The sequence below is a fragment of the Calidris pugnax genome, unplaced genomic scaffold (assembly GCF_001431845.1).
Source record: "Calidris pugnax isolate Ruff unplaced genomic scaffold, ASM143184v1 scaffold24, whole genome shotgun sequence".
Lineage (NCBI taxonomy): Eukaryota > Metazoa > Chordata > Aves > Charadriiformes > Scolopacidae > Calidris > Calidris pugnax.
In genome coordinates this window covers 40,467,883-40,484,791 of record NW_015090922.1, presented here as the reverse complement: position 1 = coordinate 40,484,791, position 16,909 = coordinate 40,467,883, and the positions used below count along the sequence as shown (strand labels likewise).

At 41.6% G+C, this 16,909-nt stretch overlaps 1 protein-coding gene across 1 annotated transcript in view; it reads right to left on the bottom strand.

The window, feature by feature from the left end:
- TULP4 (tubby like protein 4) overlaps positions 1 to 16,909 on the bottom strand; it is a 165,410-nt gene that overhangs the window by 9,693 nt on the left and 138,808 nt on the right. The window contains exons 8-14 of the mRNA XM_014950511.1: positions 11,506 to 11,730; positions 9,274 to 9,508; positions 8,625 to 8,769; positions 8,137 to 8,281; positions 6,825 to 6,918; positions 4,783 to 4,926; positions 5 to 398 (exon numbers count right to left, since the gene is read on the bottom strand). Coding sequence (XP_014805997.1) covers positions 5 to 398; positions 4,783 to 4,926; positions 6,825 to 6,918; positions 8,137 to 8,281; positions 8,625 to 8,769; positions 9,274 to 9,508; positions 11,506 to 11,730 — 1,382 coding nt within the window. The remainder of the gene's footprint in view (positions 1 to 4; positions 399 to 4,782; positions 4,927 to 6,824; positions 6,919 to 8,136; positions 8,282 to 8,624; positions 8,770 to 9,273; positions 9,509 to 11,505; positions 11,731 to 16,909) is intronic.

Here is a 16,909-nt window from a genome sequence, read left to right as displayed (position 1 = left end):
GGGCGGTGGCTCGTGCTCGCGGTCGCTGTGGTCCCGCAGGTCGGCCAAGGCGATGGCGGGGGGTGCGGGGGGCGGCGGTGGCGGGGCGAGGGCAGGGGGTGGCACGGGGGCGGCACGGCCCATGTCCCCCCCGGTCAGTGCCCCCGCCACCAGCGGCCCAGCACTGGGGCCGGGGAACCGGCCTGGAGCCCCTGGGAAGGGTCCCGCCCCCTCACCCCCCGCTTCCGCCGGCGGATTGGCCAGCACGTCCAGCTGCACGTTCTGGTTGGCCAACAGCGACTGGACCAGGCCGATGCTCTGGGTGGGCGACATGGCCTGGGCCGAGCTGTGGATGGGGGCGATGGGGATGTTGACGGTGCACGGCGGGCTGCTGGCGGGGGCTCCGGGGGCGCCGGGCACTGCAACGAACAACACAGCATGTCACCCGCCAACCCAGCCCCATGGGCCCCTTGGGCCACCCCAGTCCCAGCCCCAGGCCCAGGCCTGGAGGGGCGAGTGGCCACAAGCCTTTGCTGGGCACATAGTTGGGTAACGAGCAATAAATAGAGTATTTTCCTGAAGCACTATTTCAAATACGTATTTTGGGGTTTTCTTTCAGCCTAGAGAAAAGGAGGCTGAGGGGAGACCTTATCACTCTATATAACTCCCTGAAAGGAGGGTGTAGAGAGGCAGGGGTTGGTCTCTTCTCCCAAGTCACAGGTGACAGGACAAGGGGAAATGGCCTCAAGTTGCACCAGAGAAGGTTCAGGTTGGATATTAGGAAAAATTTTGACACTGAAAGGGTTATCAAGCATTGGAATGGGCTGCCCAGGGAAGTGGTTGAGGCACCATCCCTGGAGGTGTTCAAAAGACAGGTTGACATAGTGCTGGGGGACATGGTTTAGTGATGTTTTTTTGTCAGAGTTGGGTTGATGGTTGGACTAGATGACCTTGAAGGTCCCTTCCAACCTAGATGATTCTATGATTCTATAATTGAGGAAACATGCGGGCCGCTAGAAAGGTTTAATGGAAAAATTTCATGGCAGCGTTTACGTAAAGTTCAGAAACTGGGGGAAATTGCTTTCTGACGCTTGTTAGAAGAAAAAACACTCCGCGCCTTTTGTACTTTGTCGCTCCACTTCACCTTTGACTTTTTACCTGCTACCTTCACGTACTTGCTTAAACACTCTGCTGCATTTGGATGGAGTGCTATCAGACCCCAAAATCAATGGATCAGACCTTAGTTTGCACGAGTAAGCCAGTCTGTTTCCATTGATTCCCATTGCACAATATTTATTTGTAAAATAGCTGCTGATAAAAAGTGACTTCTTGGGAGGGACGCTTTCAGGCTACGCTACCATTCCCATAGACTTTCAAAATCTGAATTACCACTCGCTCGTCATCCAACTTTAATTACCTCTACTCCAATCAAGAAAAGCTTTGCTGAGTTGGGACTCACTAGTTTTCAGAGAGGGTTTTTTGATAGTAAATAAATCAACAAACGATAGAAAGGATAATCCACTCAGAAACCCATGGTTGCCCCTGGTCCTAGCCCTCTCTTTTTAACCCCTAGTCCTAGGACCACTAACGTGGCTTCCTGACTTCCTCTAGGGCTGCTGCTACCTGATGGTGAGGCACAAAAAAAGTCACTGCCAGCCAGAGCTGGCTCCCTCCAGAGCCAGTCGGGTATCACTGGGCCAAGTTCATCAGACAGCAGCTATGAATTTTGACTTGGATGTTTGTTGTCACCCAATACAACAAAAAAACCAAAAAACAAATGGAGGAAAAGAAAAAGAAAGTGGAAGACCTGCACCAAAGGCACTGTATGTATAATATCTAGTATGATGCCCCTAGACTCAATGAGCCTGTTGTCAACAAACAGTTGACAAAAGGAATATATTATTATCTCTCGAGTACAGTGGGTGACAAAGGAACCAGGAATGCAAAAAGAAGGTAAAACAAAGAGAGAGAGAGGAATATGATGGAATGAAATACAGACAAAATTTATAGAAGTTCTTGAAAGAAGATTTGTGCAGAAGAGATGTGGGGAAATAGATGAGAAGCCAAAAAGATGCAAGAAGTGGGTACTGCAGTCAGGGCAACTTCAGCATCAATGTTTGGACAGGCTGCAATTAGAAATGTGAAAAGAAGCAAATGTATATAGGAAAAGTTTCCCACACGTGGTGGTGGTGAACAAGGGGCACTGAGGTAAGAAGCCAATTCTGATGATTTTAAGTAGAAGCATGGAGCTTGCTCAACTGTTTGCAATTTGTTTTGCAAAAAGTGATGAGAGTGATTCCAACAGGAACTACCACTGAAAAGCTGGAGTATGGCAGGAAAATGAGGATACTGGAACCAAGTACAGGTGCAGAAGTCAAGATAAGAAGGAAAAAAAATATAATAATGAGGGGAGACAGTAAATACTGTATTAAAACCCCCAAGGACATTCTTTATTAGTTTTTCAGTATAAAAGACATGGAAAATGATAAACAAGTTGCATCAGCAGGTTTATGGGAGGAAAAGAGACTAGACTAATATCCAGGATCCTAGAGTCATATCCAGGATCATTTAAGTGTGCCAAATTCTGTGGAGACCTCTGATTTGCAAGACCAGATCAGGGAAGGGATCCATTAGTCAGGACTCCTCCAGCCACTGCCCAGTTCCTAATTAATTTCTAATTAATTAATTCTACTCATCTACATATGCCCTGTAATTACATTTTCGACAGCATTAGGCTTTTATCGGCATGAGCCAGGAATGTGGCAGGTCTACCGAGGTCTGTGGCTACGCTGCCAAATTTTTGAGGTAGTTCTGTCCATTCCTTTAGAAGAAGACTGACAGATAAATTTAACTGACCCTAAGGCCGCGTGGTTCTGTGCTTGGCTGGCCATTCTCTAGTCCTGTTGCCTGCAGGTTAGCAACTCATCTGCCAGAGACTGAGCTTTAGTCGTTAGCTTGGCTTGAGCAACCCAGTCGAGGCTATTATGTGCCTTATCAAACAAAATCTCATTCGTTGCGGTGTTGCCTAATATCCCAAAGTGTTTAAACCCAGTTTTTTTTTTATTTCTCCAATGGTTTTTAATTTATTTGTTTGCATAATTTGCAAGTTAAATCAATTCACTGTCCAGTTGCCTTGCCAAATCTTTACGGACTACATTAAAAAGCACCTGTCCCAAGAGCACCTCACTGTGAACATTGCACTGCTCAAGAGCAGCTTTCTACTATGTTTTTTTTAAATTTATCATGTAATCATTATTTACACTGCAATATTTTTTCCCATTAGTATACGGCATTTTTTTCCTTCATATGCAGGCTTTAAGAAAGGATATCTCCAAAAATGTTTTTGAAGATTTAAGTAGCCTCTGTTTGCTAAGTCACAAATGACTTTTTAGAAGAGAAGAGAAACAAAAAAGTGGACAAGAAGAGGAAGGCTGTTATAGAGGACAGGGAAGCCTGATTCTTTTACAAGCCTTCTCAAAGAGCTGTAACAAAACTTTCTAACAATTCCCTACATATTTGGTGCTCACTAACCTGCAGTTCTGCGTACCATTTCAGCTCTTTTAATATTATAAAAGGAATTGATATTGCAGATCTAATTCAATTTTAAGGAAGGGATGTGAAAACTTTATATTAACTTTTTTTTTCTATTTAATTTTTGTATTACTTTTTGTCAGCTTGAACCATCTTTCATAATAGAAAATGTTGAGTGCTTCCTATGCATAATATATAGATACAATCATCAATGTCTCTATGACTTCTTTCAGATCCTATGGGTGAATATAATGCAGACATAAATTAGTCTAGGCAAACCAAGCCTCAAACTGTGAAACAATGGGCTTCATAAGTATATGAGTATTTCTTTAGAAGTCTAGAGGACTACTCTGATGCTTGGTTCGGACACAATCCTTGGTGCTTTCAGCAGTCAAAACCTTGGTCTGAAATAACAGGAGTATTTCCATTTATTTCAATAGACTCTAGCATAAGGCTTTAATTGCTTTGCAGTGCTCACACTCCTTCCTCCTTAAAGGGTACTGGCACGACGGCCACTCCTGTAGTTCCAAAATCCTTGCAACAGGAATCCCTCACGGCTGTAAAAATTCTGAAAATGTATTAATTTATCTTTTTGTCTATTATTTGTTAGTTTTATTGGTATGATGATTTATTTTTTTTTTATTGGAGGAGGTTCTGAGTACTTCTAGCCCTTTTACCTGCCACATTCACATCACCTGCACCCAAGCCTTTCCCTACACTGCTTGAATCTTCTGCTTGAACCTTACACCTCAGTGAAATGAGAAATTCTTCCTGATCCCCATTGTTTATAGACTAGTTTAGTATTTTAGCCTCTCTGTAAGACTTGGTATTGACAAAAATCCAAATGGTCATTTATCACTCCTCAACGGGTGGCTGAGTTTGACAGGACCTGCCCTCCAACCCAGGCTCCCATCACCAGGCTGTGCTTTGCTGCCCTCAGGTCACAAGAACTACCCTTTTGGGTCTCCAACACATTACAATTCTGTCCTACAAAGATGCAGAAACAAGGCTCTGGTCTACGGAGAATTCTAAGTGAATGAAATAGATGATGATTAATTTTCCAATGAACTTGAAATGTAGCAGCTCTATATGGATTATATTTTCCACATATTTTAGAAAACATCCATAGCCTTATTCTAATTCAGTTCTACAAGACCCCATCAGACTGCGGGATTTAGATTTGTGTGTTTAATAGAGAGGGCTAGTGACACAAGTGAAATGGCCTCCATCTAGCTTAAGCCATAACATGGCAGACCTCCAGCTCCTCCTTACCTGGTAAATCATCTTCGTCTTCGCTGAAAACATTTGGATTAAAGACAGGCAAGTTAATGTAGTCCATTGAAATCTTCCGCACTTCTGGGAGATATATTGTCATCTGCCTGGGCTGCAGGTGCAGCAAACTGGTTTTATATATTACTGGAGAAAGAGTATAACAAGAAATAAAAAAAAAAAAATTAAGATCTGTTAAACAAAGAGCATCTAAAGCTAAGAAAGAATCAATTCAAAGCACACAGAGGGCTATGACTATTTTTATTTGATGTATTAATGAATAAATGCATGTAAGGGCCATTCTTAGCCAAATCACTATGTAACGCTGCATAGAAAGGATAAAAGAGACTGTTACTTTCAGCTATTTCTCTTTAAATAGAAGCAGCATCTTTGTAGTTAAATAATCTGTAGAAATAATAAATTAATTCATCTTGTATTCACATCTATTTTTACAGAAGGGAAATAATTTTTCCATTCTACTTTTGGAACTCTTCACCATGGGATGCTACTGATTTATATGAGTTTAGGGGAAAACTGCAAAGCTCTCAGGAAGGAAATCTGTTGAGGGTTACTACATATAAAGAACCCCCTTCTGGTTCAGGAATTCCCTGGGACTCGAACCAGTGGAGACTGGGAGAACATTTGAAGGAAGTATCACTACACACTTACCCTATGCTTATATCCTTCCCTACATATCTCTCACTGATAATGAAAGAATTAGAATGACCTCTGGCCTGATCCAGTAGGGTCATTCTTACACTATATGAAGGAAGTATCACTACACACTTACCCTATACTTACATCCTTCCCTACGTATCCTCTCACTGATAATGAGATAATTAGAACGACCTCTGGCCTGACCCAGTAGGGTCATTCTTACACTATCTTTTGACAACCATTGCAAATGCAGGTGTCAGAAAGTCATAAATTACTTGAAAGAAAAGGGTGGATGGAACAAACCTGAGGGTTTCCACAACACTTTCTTAAGTAGAAGGTGCCACTGCCTTATCATAGTAGCACTGGTTGTCCCCAGGGTGACAATGTCCTGCTAGAACAACTTTTGCCTGGGCCAGAGAAGGTCCTCTCCCCAGTAACTTTCTTAAGTAGAAGGTGCCACTGCCTTATAGTAGTAGCACTGGTTGTCCCCATGGTGACAATGTCCTGCTAGAACAACCTTTGCCTGGAACCTGAACAACCTTTGCCTAGAGAAGGTCCTCTCCCCAGTAGTTGGGACTCTGTTTCTTGTCTAATAGTAGTCAATATAGCCACAAAAAATATCTATTTAACTATTTTTCCATCCAGGGCATCATTATGTAGTTCTGCCTTAACTATACAACGCAACATAGGAAAAAGTAAGTTTTCCAAAGAGCTTGTAAAATTCCTACACTTGCATTAATGTTTCAATTCAGTTCTGCTCGGTGGTACCCTGTTCTTTAGCCTTCCTCCTTTTAACAGGACTATGTAGGGAGAACTGGTGTACCCAGAAAAAGGTCAAAACCTAAACAACTGCTACTTTTAATGAAAGCCATCAGTTTACTGATGCTCCAGCAAAAGAACCGTATGACAAGGCTATGCAGTGACTTGAAGAATCTTGAGCATGATGTTGTAAGAGCTTTTTTAACATTATTTTGGTATAATCAGTAGCTAAATCACTGTAACTGTGAGTTTTAAAAATATTTCTATTACAGTAACTTAAAACCTGTGATTTTATTTTGTCTTTGAATTTTGTCTTGCAAAAATTTTCTTTATTTGTTTGGGATTTGTTGAAAAAACCTGTAAGAATAAAGGTCTGGGACTGACTGTTAATTAATCTTTTATTACAACTGAGATTTTTAACATATTATTGATCATTCCATTATTGCATTTATAGACTTTAATCTCTTTTAGCTGCAGTGAATTTCATAAAATCTAATCCCTACTGTCCACAGAAAATAAGTGCTTTGTTATAGAAGCCTTTTGATCACTTAAAAAGAATCATGTGGCAGAAGTTTGTTGTTTATTAGAGACAGTTGGAGATGCAAAAAACCAATAGAGTTTACTTTTACCTGCACCAAGGTTAGTTGGTAGGAAAGCAGCCAAACCCACGATTTTAAATTTGGTTCCCCAGATATTAGATGTGACCTGAGCAAGGTAGTTGTGCTGCAAAGCAAAAACAAGATCATTTTCACCTAATAAAATCTGTATCAAGCTCTAATAAAAACCTGCAGAGCAATCAAGCTATTGCAAGTGATAATGCAATTTCAGCTTCTCTTGTTTTTATGTTATCGAAACAGCCTAATGTGCCTATCTAGCACCTATTATACCCAGTCGTTAGGAAGTCTCATTTTGATATCTGAACACCATCAAAAATGATGCATACAACAGCTACATAGGCTGATTAAAGCTCTTGAGGAACGGAACAACCTGACAGCTCCTTAGTGAGAATAGGTTGTCTGTTTTCAGACACTTGCTTCTCCTGCACAAAAGCGCAGCGATTCTTTATTTCAGAAAGTAATACACCCTTTGGTTCTATGCTTAAGAATCACTTTATAGAACAATAAGAAAGAAATTAATTACTCATAATGGTAAACATATTTTTCCTGGAGCTTCCAAAGCAGCTTCCCAAATCTCTTGCTTCCATAGTGATACAAATTATGGGTCTGAAAGATCAAAAGATTTTTGCAAAGGCCAAGAGTTATGCCATCAGTATCAGGAGCAGGACCTAAGCCTCTGATCTCTTGCCCTACTCAAAGGACTTTTGGTCCTATCCACCACTGCTGTGTAACTCACCTAGAATGTTTCACTAGAGAGGAAGAAGTAAAATGACAGAGCAGAAAAAAAACCAAATTAAATAAAACAAAGCAAAATTGAAGGAACGCAGGATGGTATAATCAAATGTAACCCAGACAGTTCTACAGCCTGCTAAGTTTCATTTATCTACAGGACATGAACAACACAAAGATCACGAAGTGCTAATCCCTTGCCTGCCTTCCAATTAAGGCCATTCCACATAATTATGACATAGAGAACACGTGGCCCTCTGAAGCATTTCCTTGTCTCTGCAGATTCCTAACAAAGCAGAGAACTATGGTGGCATTAGGACAGCTCTCAGAAACTGAATAAGAAACATTTTCACATATGCTTTTGAACAGCCAACAACATCACCTAGAAAAAAGCTTCTCACATGGATTCACACTGACAGAAGTTAGTGATGTCAGGATTAACATTGAACTGGAAGATACAATTCTTAATTTTTCTATCTAGTAGCTGTAATTAAATAAAAAAATTTTACTAGTGATCATTGGATCTATATCACAACTTGCTGCCTCTGAAAGCAGATGCATTTGGACTCAGGGCCGGTCACAATGTGCACAATACCTGAGTAATGTCTTCTAAAGGAAACTCTCTTCGGGTCAGGCTTGGTGAACCAATAGAAGGTTTCCTTATTGGTAACCTCGGTGATCTTGATATCTCCTGCGCAGCTCGGGACATCTTTGGAGATTTGCGAGCTTCTATATTGATTCTGCATATAAAGCAATTATTAGAATCATCGATGGGCATGCAGAAATGCACCAAATTCATGTATTTGAATGTAAAGATGTAATGAAGACAACTGGTATGGTGTCATCCAAGTGACTAATGAAGACTGTAGAGTCTACAGGATGGAGAGTTATAGGTCAAGTTTCAAGATATATAAGGCCTGACACTGCTGCAGTAACTGGAACTGGATGCCTTCCAATTCATTTAACAAGCTTACAGCAGTTCTACCCGATACAATATATCTTCCACTAATCCATAAAAAGGTGTAGTGCTGAGTTGTGGCCATTATGCAGATATTGAGGAAGAAATGTGCAAGAAAGGATTACCTGGGGAGCTTGGGTGATTTGCTAGCTCGACTGATTTTGGGAGATTTCTTTGCTGCCCAGTCATCACTCAGTTCGATATCGCTGGAGTCAGAGCAGTTGCAGCTGTCAATCACAGTGGAAATCAAGCTGTTTCCATAGATTTCATCTATCAAGACAGGCCCCAGAAAATATAAGTGCTGCTTTGGAAAACTGGTATCAGTTACAACTGTCAGTCACCAGAAACATAAATCCAATCCACAGGCACCAGGTGAGATAAAGCTATGCAGATACAATCAATCGTTCTACACTCTGCCTAGTACCAACTCCAAATATCCAGTGGTTCAAACTCAAATGAACATGATTTAGAGGGGTGAATAGCATTGAATCAACTTCAAAATCGAGACAAAAGAGTATCTTGTGCTAGTTAGCAATGTATTCCCTGCCATTCAAAATACAAGAAGTTCCCTTTTGTAAAACAGAAGACAGCATGGTATGATTTCAGAGGCTTGAGCCTAGGTAATGCTGAAGAGGTTTTTTTTGCATCAGAAAAAAAATATCAGATGCCACCTTCTGTGTTGCATATATAGATTTTCTTTAACTCTTTATATTAACTTCAATATCTAAAGTCTTTCTAAACCATTTTTTATACACAGCAACAATTCAGTTCTACCTGCTTTTCCATCTGTTTTAGGATCCATGATAACAAACTCTGGCCGCAACTTGCTGATACGACGTCCCTTCAGGATAGGCACCAGTCCTCCAAGGTATTCCAGGTACAGGGTGTAACATGGACCACCAACCTCTGGGTCATCTTCTGTCCTCTTCATCGTGCAGTGAAGACGTTCATTACCAGCTGTTGGGTAGCTGACAAAATCTCTCATATTGTTTGGGTCTGGGATAGGAGGCTTAATTAAATGAAGGAAGGAAAGAGAAAGTTTCCTAGAGGTTATTGTTTGGTTTCTTTTTCTGTGGTGACTTAATGCTAACACAGCTAACTGAATTTGAACCCAACTCTAACTTGGCAGGTCAAGATTAGTACAGGCTAACGTGTGAGTTCTGCAGGACCCACACACAAGACAAAGTGGCTGTGTATTGTTTATTTAGGTCAAAAGCAGTTGTACACAGAAAACTAAAATTAGTTACATCAAAGAGGAAGGATGGCTCTGTGGTTAGAACACTGATTAGACAACAAAGCTGTATTTCATTTGTATAGAACACTGATTAGACAACAAAGCTGTATTCAAGTCCCAGCTTTATCACAAACTTCTCTTTTAACTGGGGTAACATGGTCAGGTCTAAGTCTCAGAGTACCTTGTCTCTTGCTGGGGCTCCCAAGTGAACTTGGCCACTCAGGTTCCCCTTCTGGGTTGGTGCTGGTACGTGCTATGCCACTATGCTACAATGCTGTCAGCTCAGAAAGAAGCTTCTACCTCTTGTATCACTTCCAAGCACATGAGCCATCTTTGCTGAGGGCCTATTTGTGTGTAATGTGGAGAAGTATGAGCACAAAGCTCAGAGTGGGTTACTTTGCCCTGTTTCCAGCACACCATGTATTAATCCATGAAGAGCTCTTCCCTAAAGCAGTTGGACTGCTTTTGTCTAGGACAAGATGGCCTGTATGACACAGACACTACTAATGCATATAACTCAACACAGTTTCTTTCAAAATGAAAATATTTGAAAAGAAATGTAGGGGGGAAAAAGGAACCTCTTAACCTGGTGAGATGGATATGGGCTGAAGAGAGATCTGTAATGTAGTCCTCAAGCTGGAGGGGGAAGAGGGATGTATGCAGGGAAGAGGGTGCCTTGCCAGGCACTGGAGGCACGGCTGACAGTGTAGGTGGGAGTATTTGGGCTGGGGAAGAGCCAGGGTAAAGCATAAAGCAGTGCTGAGGAGGCTCAAGAGACACCCATGAAAGAGCAAGGGCACGTGGCTTCTGGGAACCCTGTTTCAGCCTCTCAGCTACACACCCCTACAACCAACTCCGTGACAGTGTAGGTGGGAGTATTTGGGCTGGGGAAGAGCCAGGGTAAAGCATAAAGCAGTGCTGAGGAGGCTCAAGAGACACCCATGAAAGAGCAAGGGCACGTGGCTTCTGGGAACCCTGTTTCAGCCTCTCAGCTACACACCCCTACAACCAACTCCGCTGATTGCAAATTAGTTATTCGAGCTCTGCGTTGTTTTAACAAGGACCTAAAACCAGCTCAAGAGAATGCTACAACACATACACAAAAAAATATGGAACACAAAAATATACGTCTGAATATAGGGCATTTCCCAGCTAATGCTCTAGTTTACAGGCAGTGATAGAGAGTTTGGAAATCCTGAGATGTGACTGAGGGCAAAACCATGAAACAAAGGGGTTGAGCAGATGGCTCTGCGTGTCGTACAGGAAAAGGCATAATATTTGATTCCTTTTCCCATAGCACTGTTGGAGCAGTAGGGTTAGCAGAACTCACTGCCAGTAGAAATATTCAGGCAGCCACAAGTTTTAAGTATAACTTTTCTGGCAATATAAGGACTCATCTATCAAGTAGGGGAAGCAACAGTTTTACCACTTTGAATCCCTCCTATAACTGTGACACAATATTATCATCAGCGTGAGCTTCTTCAGAAGTCTTTGTGAGTCATCAGCATATTTTACCCTCGGATGGGCCATCCCCATGGAATAACACAGATCAACACGTGTCAGCCTTCCTCTCAGGTTTTAATAGTCACCAAACGGATCAGTAGGCTCTTGAAGAAGGCAGGAATGACCCTTAGTCAAGCTTTTAAAATGGTAATTATGATAATTATAATATCTTTGAATTCATCCATTGTCACTTAGGAGCAGCGAGGAGCGGGGGAAATCAAGCAACCCTTTCCTCTCCCTCTCACACACGCGTTTTTCTTTCCTTTTACCTTGATTGTTGGTATAAAGGCAGTGGTGAGGTACGAGCAGAGCCGAGGAGGCAGGGTCAGTTTGCTGATGTCCTTGTCATCCCGCAGACAGCTAGCGATGGTCTGCTGGCACAGCAGCTGCAGGCTGGAGACCCTGTGCTCCACTCTGACAACGTACAAGGCAGGTCCAGAAGCCATCAGCAGGCGGGAATCCCTGTGACCCCAACAGATGGAGATGATGGGACGCTGCGTGGGGAGGAAAAGGACACCACTTTCAAAGAGAGTACACCTACTCCAAGATAGCTGCACAGCAAGTGATTGCATGAATCCAGCACCAATCGTGTTACCCAAGTCTTCCAGAAACTTAAATGCTATTGCCCACAAGAAGGGAGAAGAATGTGAACATCTGAAGTTATCGATAAGAGTGGTTGATGTGTATACAGTGCTTTTTACTCACAAGGCTTAAAGCTCTGTCCACCAAATTCATTACCTAGACAGGACGAATGACTTAAAAAGTCACACAGTGCTACAACACATCTTTTGATGCCCTCTCCAGGTCATTTCTTCAGTCATCTAATCAATCCTCATCCACTGCTGATGGCTCACATTTTACAAGGGAAAAGTTAAATTAGATGCCCATAGACACTTTGTAAACTAGCGGATAAAACCCAATTGGCTTTCTTGTCTTGCACTGAGTCTTCTGCTGCACAGTGTCTCTTCTGAACTATTCCCAAAGGAAATGAGCTGTGAAAGAGCACGAGGAACAAAACAGACAATGGCCTTTTGTCTTCTGCTGGTCTACATTCAGAAATGTCCAAATTTCTGACAGTAAAACCAGAAAGAGTCAGGGGTGACTAGTACTAAGTGTCAGAACAAGGAGCAGAATAACAATAAACAAACGCTGCTTTGGACATTATTCCCTGCTGCATGAACATTAAGAGTTGATGTGAGAATACTGGGTTGTGCTTGCAAGGAGCTCTCTAGTGTCTTCCCAAACCCCAACTTTTCAATGTAAAGCACCAATCTGTTGTGATCTCTTATAGCCCTATCACTATTACTTTTGCTCTTCACGAGTGTTAGCTGCATCCACCTGTGATCTCTTGCTTTCTGTGTTTCAAAGCACGTGTTATTTGCAAATGTACACACATTGTATGAAATTTCAGTTCCATAGCTGCTCTCTCTACACAAATAAGCAATGCAAAACTCTCACACCATGAAGAACACTGTGCAGCCGCCTGTAATCAGTGAACTACAAAAGGTTGGCTCCTTCCTGCGAAGGGGTCCCTTCTTTTCACAATCCATGACACTCAAAAGTTTAAGCAAACATGTTTTTCATCTAAATTATGAACTGTATTTACTGAAAGCTCAGGGTCTCTTTGGAATATCTTTGCTCTTCACAAGATGTACCAAACTAGAATTAACTATACAGAAGACAAGAGTCAAGGCACCACCAGTAGTAACTCTTATCCACTCCTCTCTAGTAACATGATACCCAGATACCTGGGTTAGATCAGGTAACCAGAAGTTACTAATCTATCCTGGGGAAAAAAGCTTTCCCTTCAGTTACAAGTTCAAGATGCTTAAAGGTGAGAAACATCTTCACGAGTGTTAGCTGCATCCACCTGTGGTCTCCTGCTTTCTGTGTTTCAAAGCACATGTTATTTGCAAATGTACACATATTGTATGAAATTTCAATTCCATAGCTGCTCTCTCTACACAAATAAGCAATGCAAAACTCTCACACCATGAATACTGTGCAGCGGCCTGTAATCAGTGAACTACCAAAGGTTGGCTCCTTCCTGCGAAGGGGTCCCTTCTTTTCACAATCCATGACACTCAAAAGTTTAAGCAAACATGTTTTTCATCTAAATTATGAACTGTATTTACTGAAAGCTCAGGGTCTCTTTGGAATATCTTTGCTCTTCACAAGATGTACCAAACTAGAATTAACTATACAGAAGACAAGAGTCAAGGCACCACCAGTAGTAACTTCTATTCACTCCTCTCTAGTAATACGGTACCCAGATACCTGGGTTAGATGAGGTAACCAGAAGTTACTAATCTAGCCTGGAGAAAAAAAGCTTTCCCTTCAGTTACAAATTCAAGATGGTTAAAGGTGAGAAACGGGGACAAGATGTTTTCATGTGAATGATATAAAGCAGAATGCAGCTGCACAGCACTATATCAATGTCCATCATCAAGATAAACGGTTGGACGAAATAACTTTTCCAGAGAAAAGATCTGCCCTGCTAAAGTCATCTTATCCTAGATTTAAATTTCAAGGAAAATATTAGTTTTAAAGTGGGAGGCATGAAGCAGCTCCATTTTCATTACATCCAGGCAACACCACACACACACATACTTCCATGGAGGCACGAAGCTTCAGGCTGACTGATATGCAAATGGCAGCAGCAACATGTGAACCTTGTGATTTTCACAGTAATTGCTAAAGGCATTTTGTAGCAAAGAACTTTAAAAGAAGTGAAAAATCCCTTGTGTACCATCAGTAATTATTACATGGCTTGTCATTATCATAATCTGTGGGACAGCCTTAAATCTGGTGAGATATCACATAAAGTATCCCTTACTGATTGGTATTGTCATGATTTGAGTGTGTGGCTCAGCCCTAATATTGTCTGGCAGTAATGAGAGAGTTCAAGCTGCTTGGAAAATAAAGGCAAGTTAGGAACCTGCCACATCTACTGTGTGACAGCCTGAGAAAGGCATCAGTAGAAGTGACCCTGATTACCTCAAGGGCTGAATTCCAGCATGGGCACAACTATCTACCTGATCATTACCATGGGATCCAAACTGCATCCTTGTGTTCACCTTGCATCAATTAAAGTTTACCTATAAATACAGGGAAGGAACAAACAAGCATGTGACTCAGCACACAAATGTTTATTTATTGGATAGAGCTTCATGCCAGAAGAAGAAGTCTAATATCCCAGCTATCATAACCTGAAACAGCACACCTGGACAGCCCTGCCATGAAGTCTAGTATTGCAGCTATTATAACCCAATATATCACATCCAGATCCAAATAATCACTTCTCTCCTCAGGCTACCGCTGCATACAAAGGAGAGCAGAGATGCAGGCAGCACCAGTGCAAGAACCTTTGCAGTCTTAAGCATATTCCCAAGCTTTGAAATGCTGGATGGGATCTCTGGCAACGCAGCACTGTGAAGCTGAAAGTCAGAAGTCGAAAGACATTGCCTCCACTGCATGATTTCACCACAGTTTCCCAACAGGCAACCACAGCTCAGCTATCTTCTAAACTTCTCTACGTCTGATTCCCTTATGTTCTGTTTACGTGTTTTTATGTAAACAATATGTGAGTGGGTGCATGTTTAAATACATGCACACACACAACAATACCTGAGTGTCGTACTGTTTGTAAATCATGACATTTCTACTCCTACATTTGTAGGTTCAGTCTCCCTACACACCTCACAGGTTTTAATTTTAGCATTTTTAATCTCTTCGAAGAGCATTTGTCCCATCCTGGTTTGTCTTTGCTTACCAATTCACCAACAAGCTTTGCCTTCCTCTTCTACAGAATGGTCAGTCCCCCAGCACTCCTCAAGCCTAATATCCAGCAACACTTCATTTGTGCTGAAAGGCTAAGATTTAAGATGAGGTTCAGGGAAAATTAGCCTGTCATTACAGGCTTGGAGAAATAAAAGATCACCCAAATGTCAGATCTGACCTGACCTTTAAATGTACTGCTCCAATAATATTTTTCAATAACTACACTTCCCACTCTTTCCCTTGAAGGACAAGGGATATGAATCAATTACTGCAGCAAGTCAGTTATGAGCTGGCCAAACTCTGCTGAGAAAAAAACAATTGAACTCCAACATCCAACAAAAGAGTATTGCTCCTCATAAAGCATCCACTTATTTACATTGTTTTAGCAAAAAGAGAAAGGAAAAAAGTTGCTGATACCCATATTGCACCTGTTAGAAAATGAACAAGCAGATTCTAGCACAGAAGAATTTTACTTTCCATGTTTGCACATTTTTTTTTCTGCTAGGAACAAAGAAATGCAGCTACAAAAATAAAGTCTAATGATGATTTCTAATCTCACTTTGCATACAAAAATTCCATCAGGTTTTGAAAAGTCTCAGCACAAACCGCAAACACCTGAATGAATTCCAGGGCTTAAATACTAACATGTAGGAACTTCTACACATAGATAGGATTTAGCTCTATGATATTTATATATTAGAAATAATTGGGTAAAGGGCAAAAAAAATGAGATGTTTTATCAAGAGAAATATTGACTGAAAACGTATCTCAAAAAGCAGCCAACAAGGAGCTCTTTTACCATTTTTTTTCTGAGTGGGCTTGAAAGTCAGCTACATCCACTCAAACCTGTACACCCAAGCTGGGAAGTCAACTCCCCTTAGAAAAGCATGCAGGAATGGATATTCCTGCTTAGAATCTGTGGTTGCTTCTTGTTAGTCACTCATCTACTCATCTTACAGGAGAGAACACAATACCTTTCATCACTTGTATGCAGTTCAGTCAGTGAAAACACTGGTCAAGCTGTTTCTTGCTGCCTGCCTTAAGCTCAGAAATCCTGAGCCATGGGGCCTGCTGGCTGCTTGCACTAGTCCCTTGGCTGCTGGCACTGGGAGTCCCACTGGTAATGAAATAAAAATGATATTCTGGGGCAGAAAGCCCAGCAACAAGTGCGTTTTTTTCTCAGGAGGAAGAACCCAACTGCAAAATAGTATCTAGCAAACGGTACGTGTGAGGAAAACTCTGATGTGCTTTGCCTGATTTCTCTCACTTTAGGCTGCTCACATGGAGACACATGTTTTTCCTTCTGCTTTTTTCAGAGAGAAGCTGGAAGGTGCAGAGGCTGCAGTGCCCACCTGGCTCTTGTGAATTGTGTGTGCACATCTCCACACTGCCACAGCATTCATGGATGGCTGCTGGAAAGTAACGCAACTCCCTCATTCTTCAGTTCTCCATATTTACAGTTGGAATAATATTAACTAGTACGAATTGATGGTGATAAAAGGAAGAAAGACTATGATGTGGTCAGAAATTACGCTGCTGTGGCCTTACATAGAATCATAGGATTGTCTAGGTTGGAAGGGACCTTTAAGATCATCTAGTCCAACCATCAACCTAGCTGATAAAAAAACATCACTAAACCGTATCACTAAACTCTATGTCAACCTGTCTTTTAAATATTATAAAAAAACATCACTAAACCATATCACTAAACTCTATGTCAACTTGTCTTTTAAATATTTCCAGGGATGGTGTCTCAACCACTTCCCCGGGCAGCCCACTCCAATGCACAATAACACTTTCAGTGACAACATTTTTCCTAATATCCAATCTGAACCTCCCCTGGTGCAACTTGAGGCCATTTCCTTCTGTCCTATCACCTGTGACTTGGGAGAA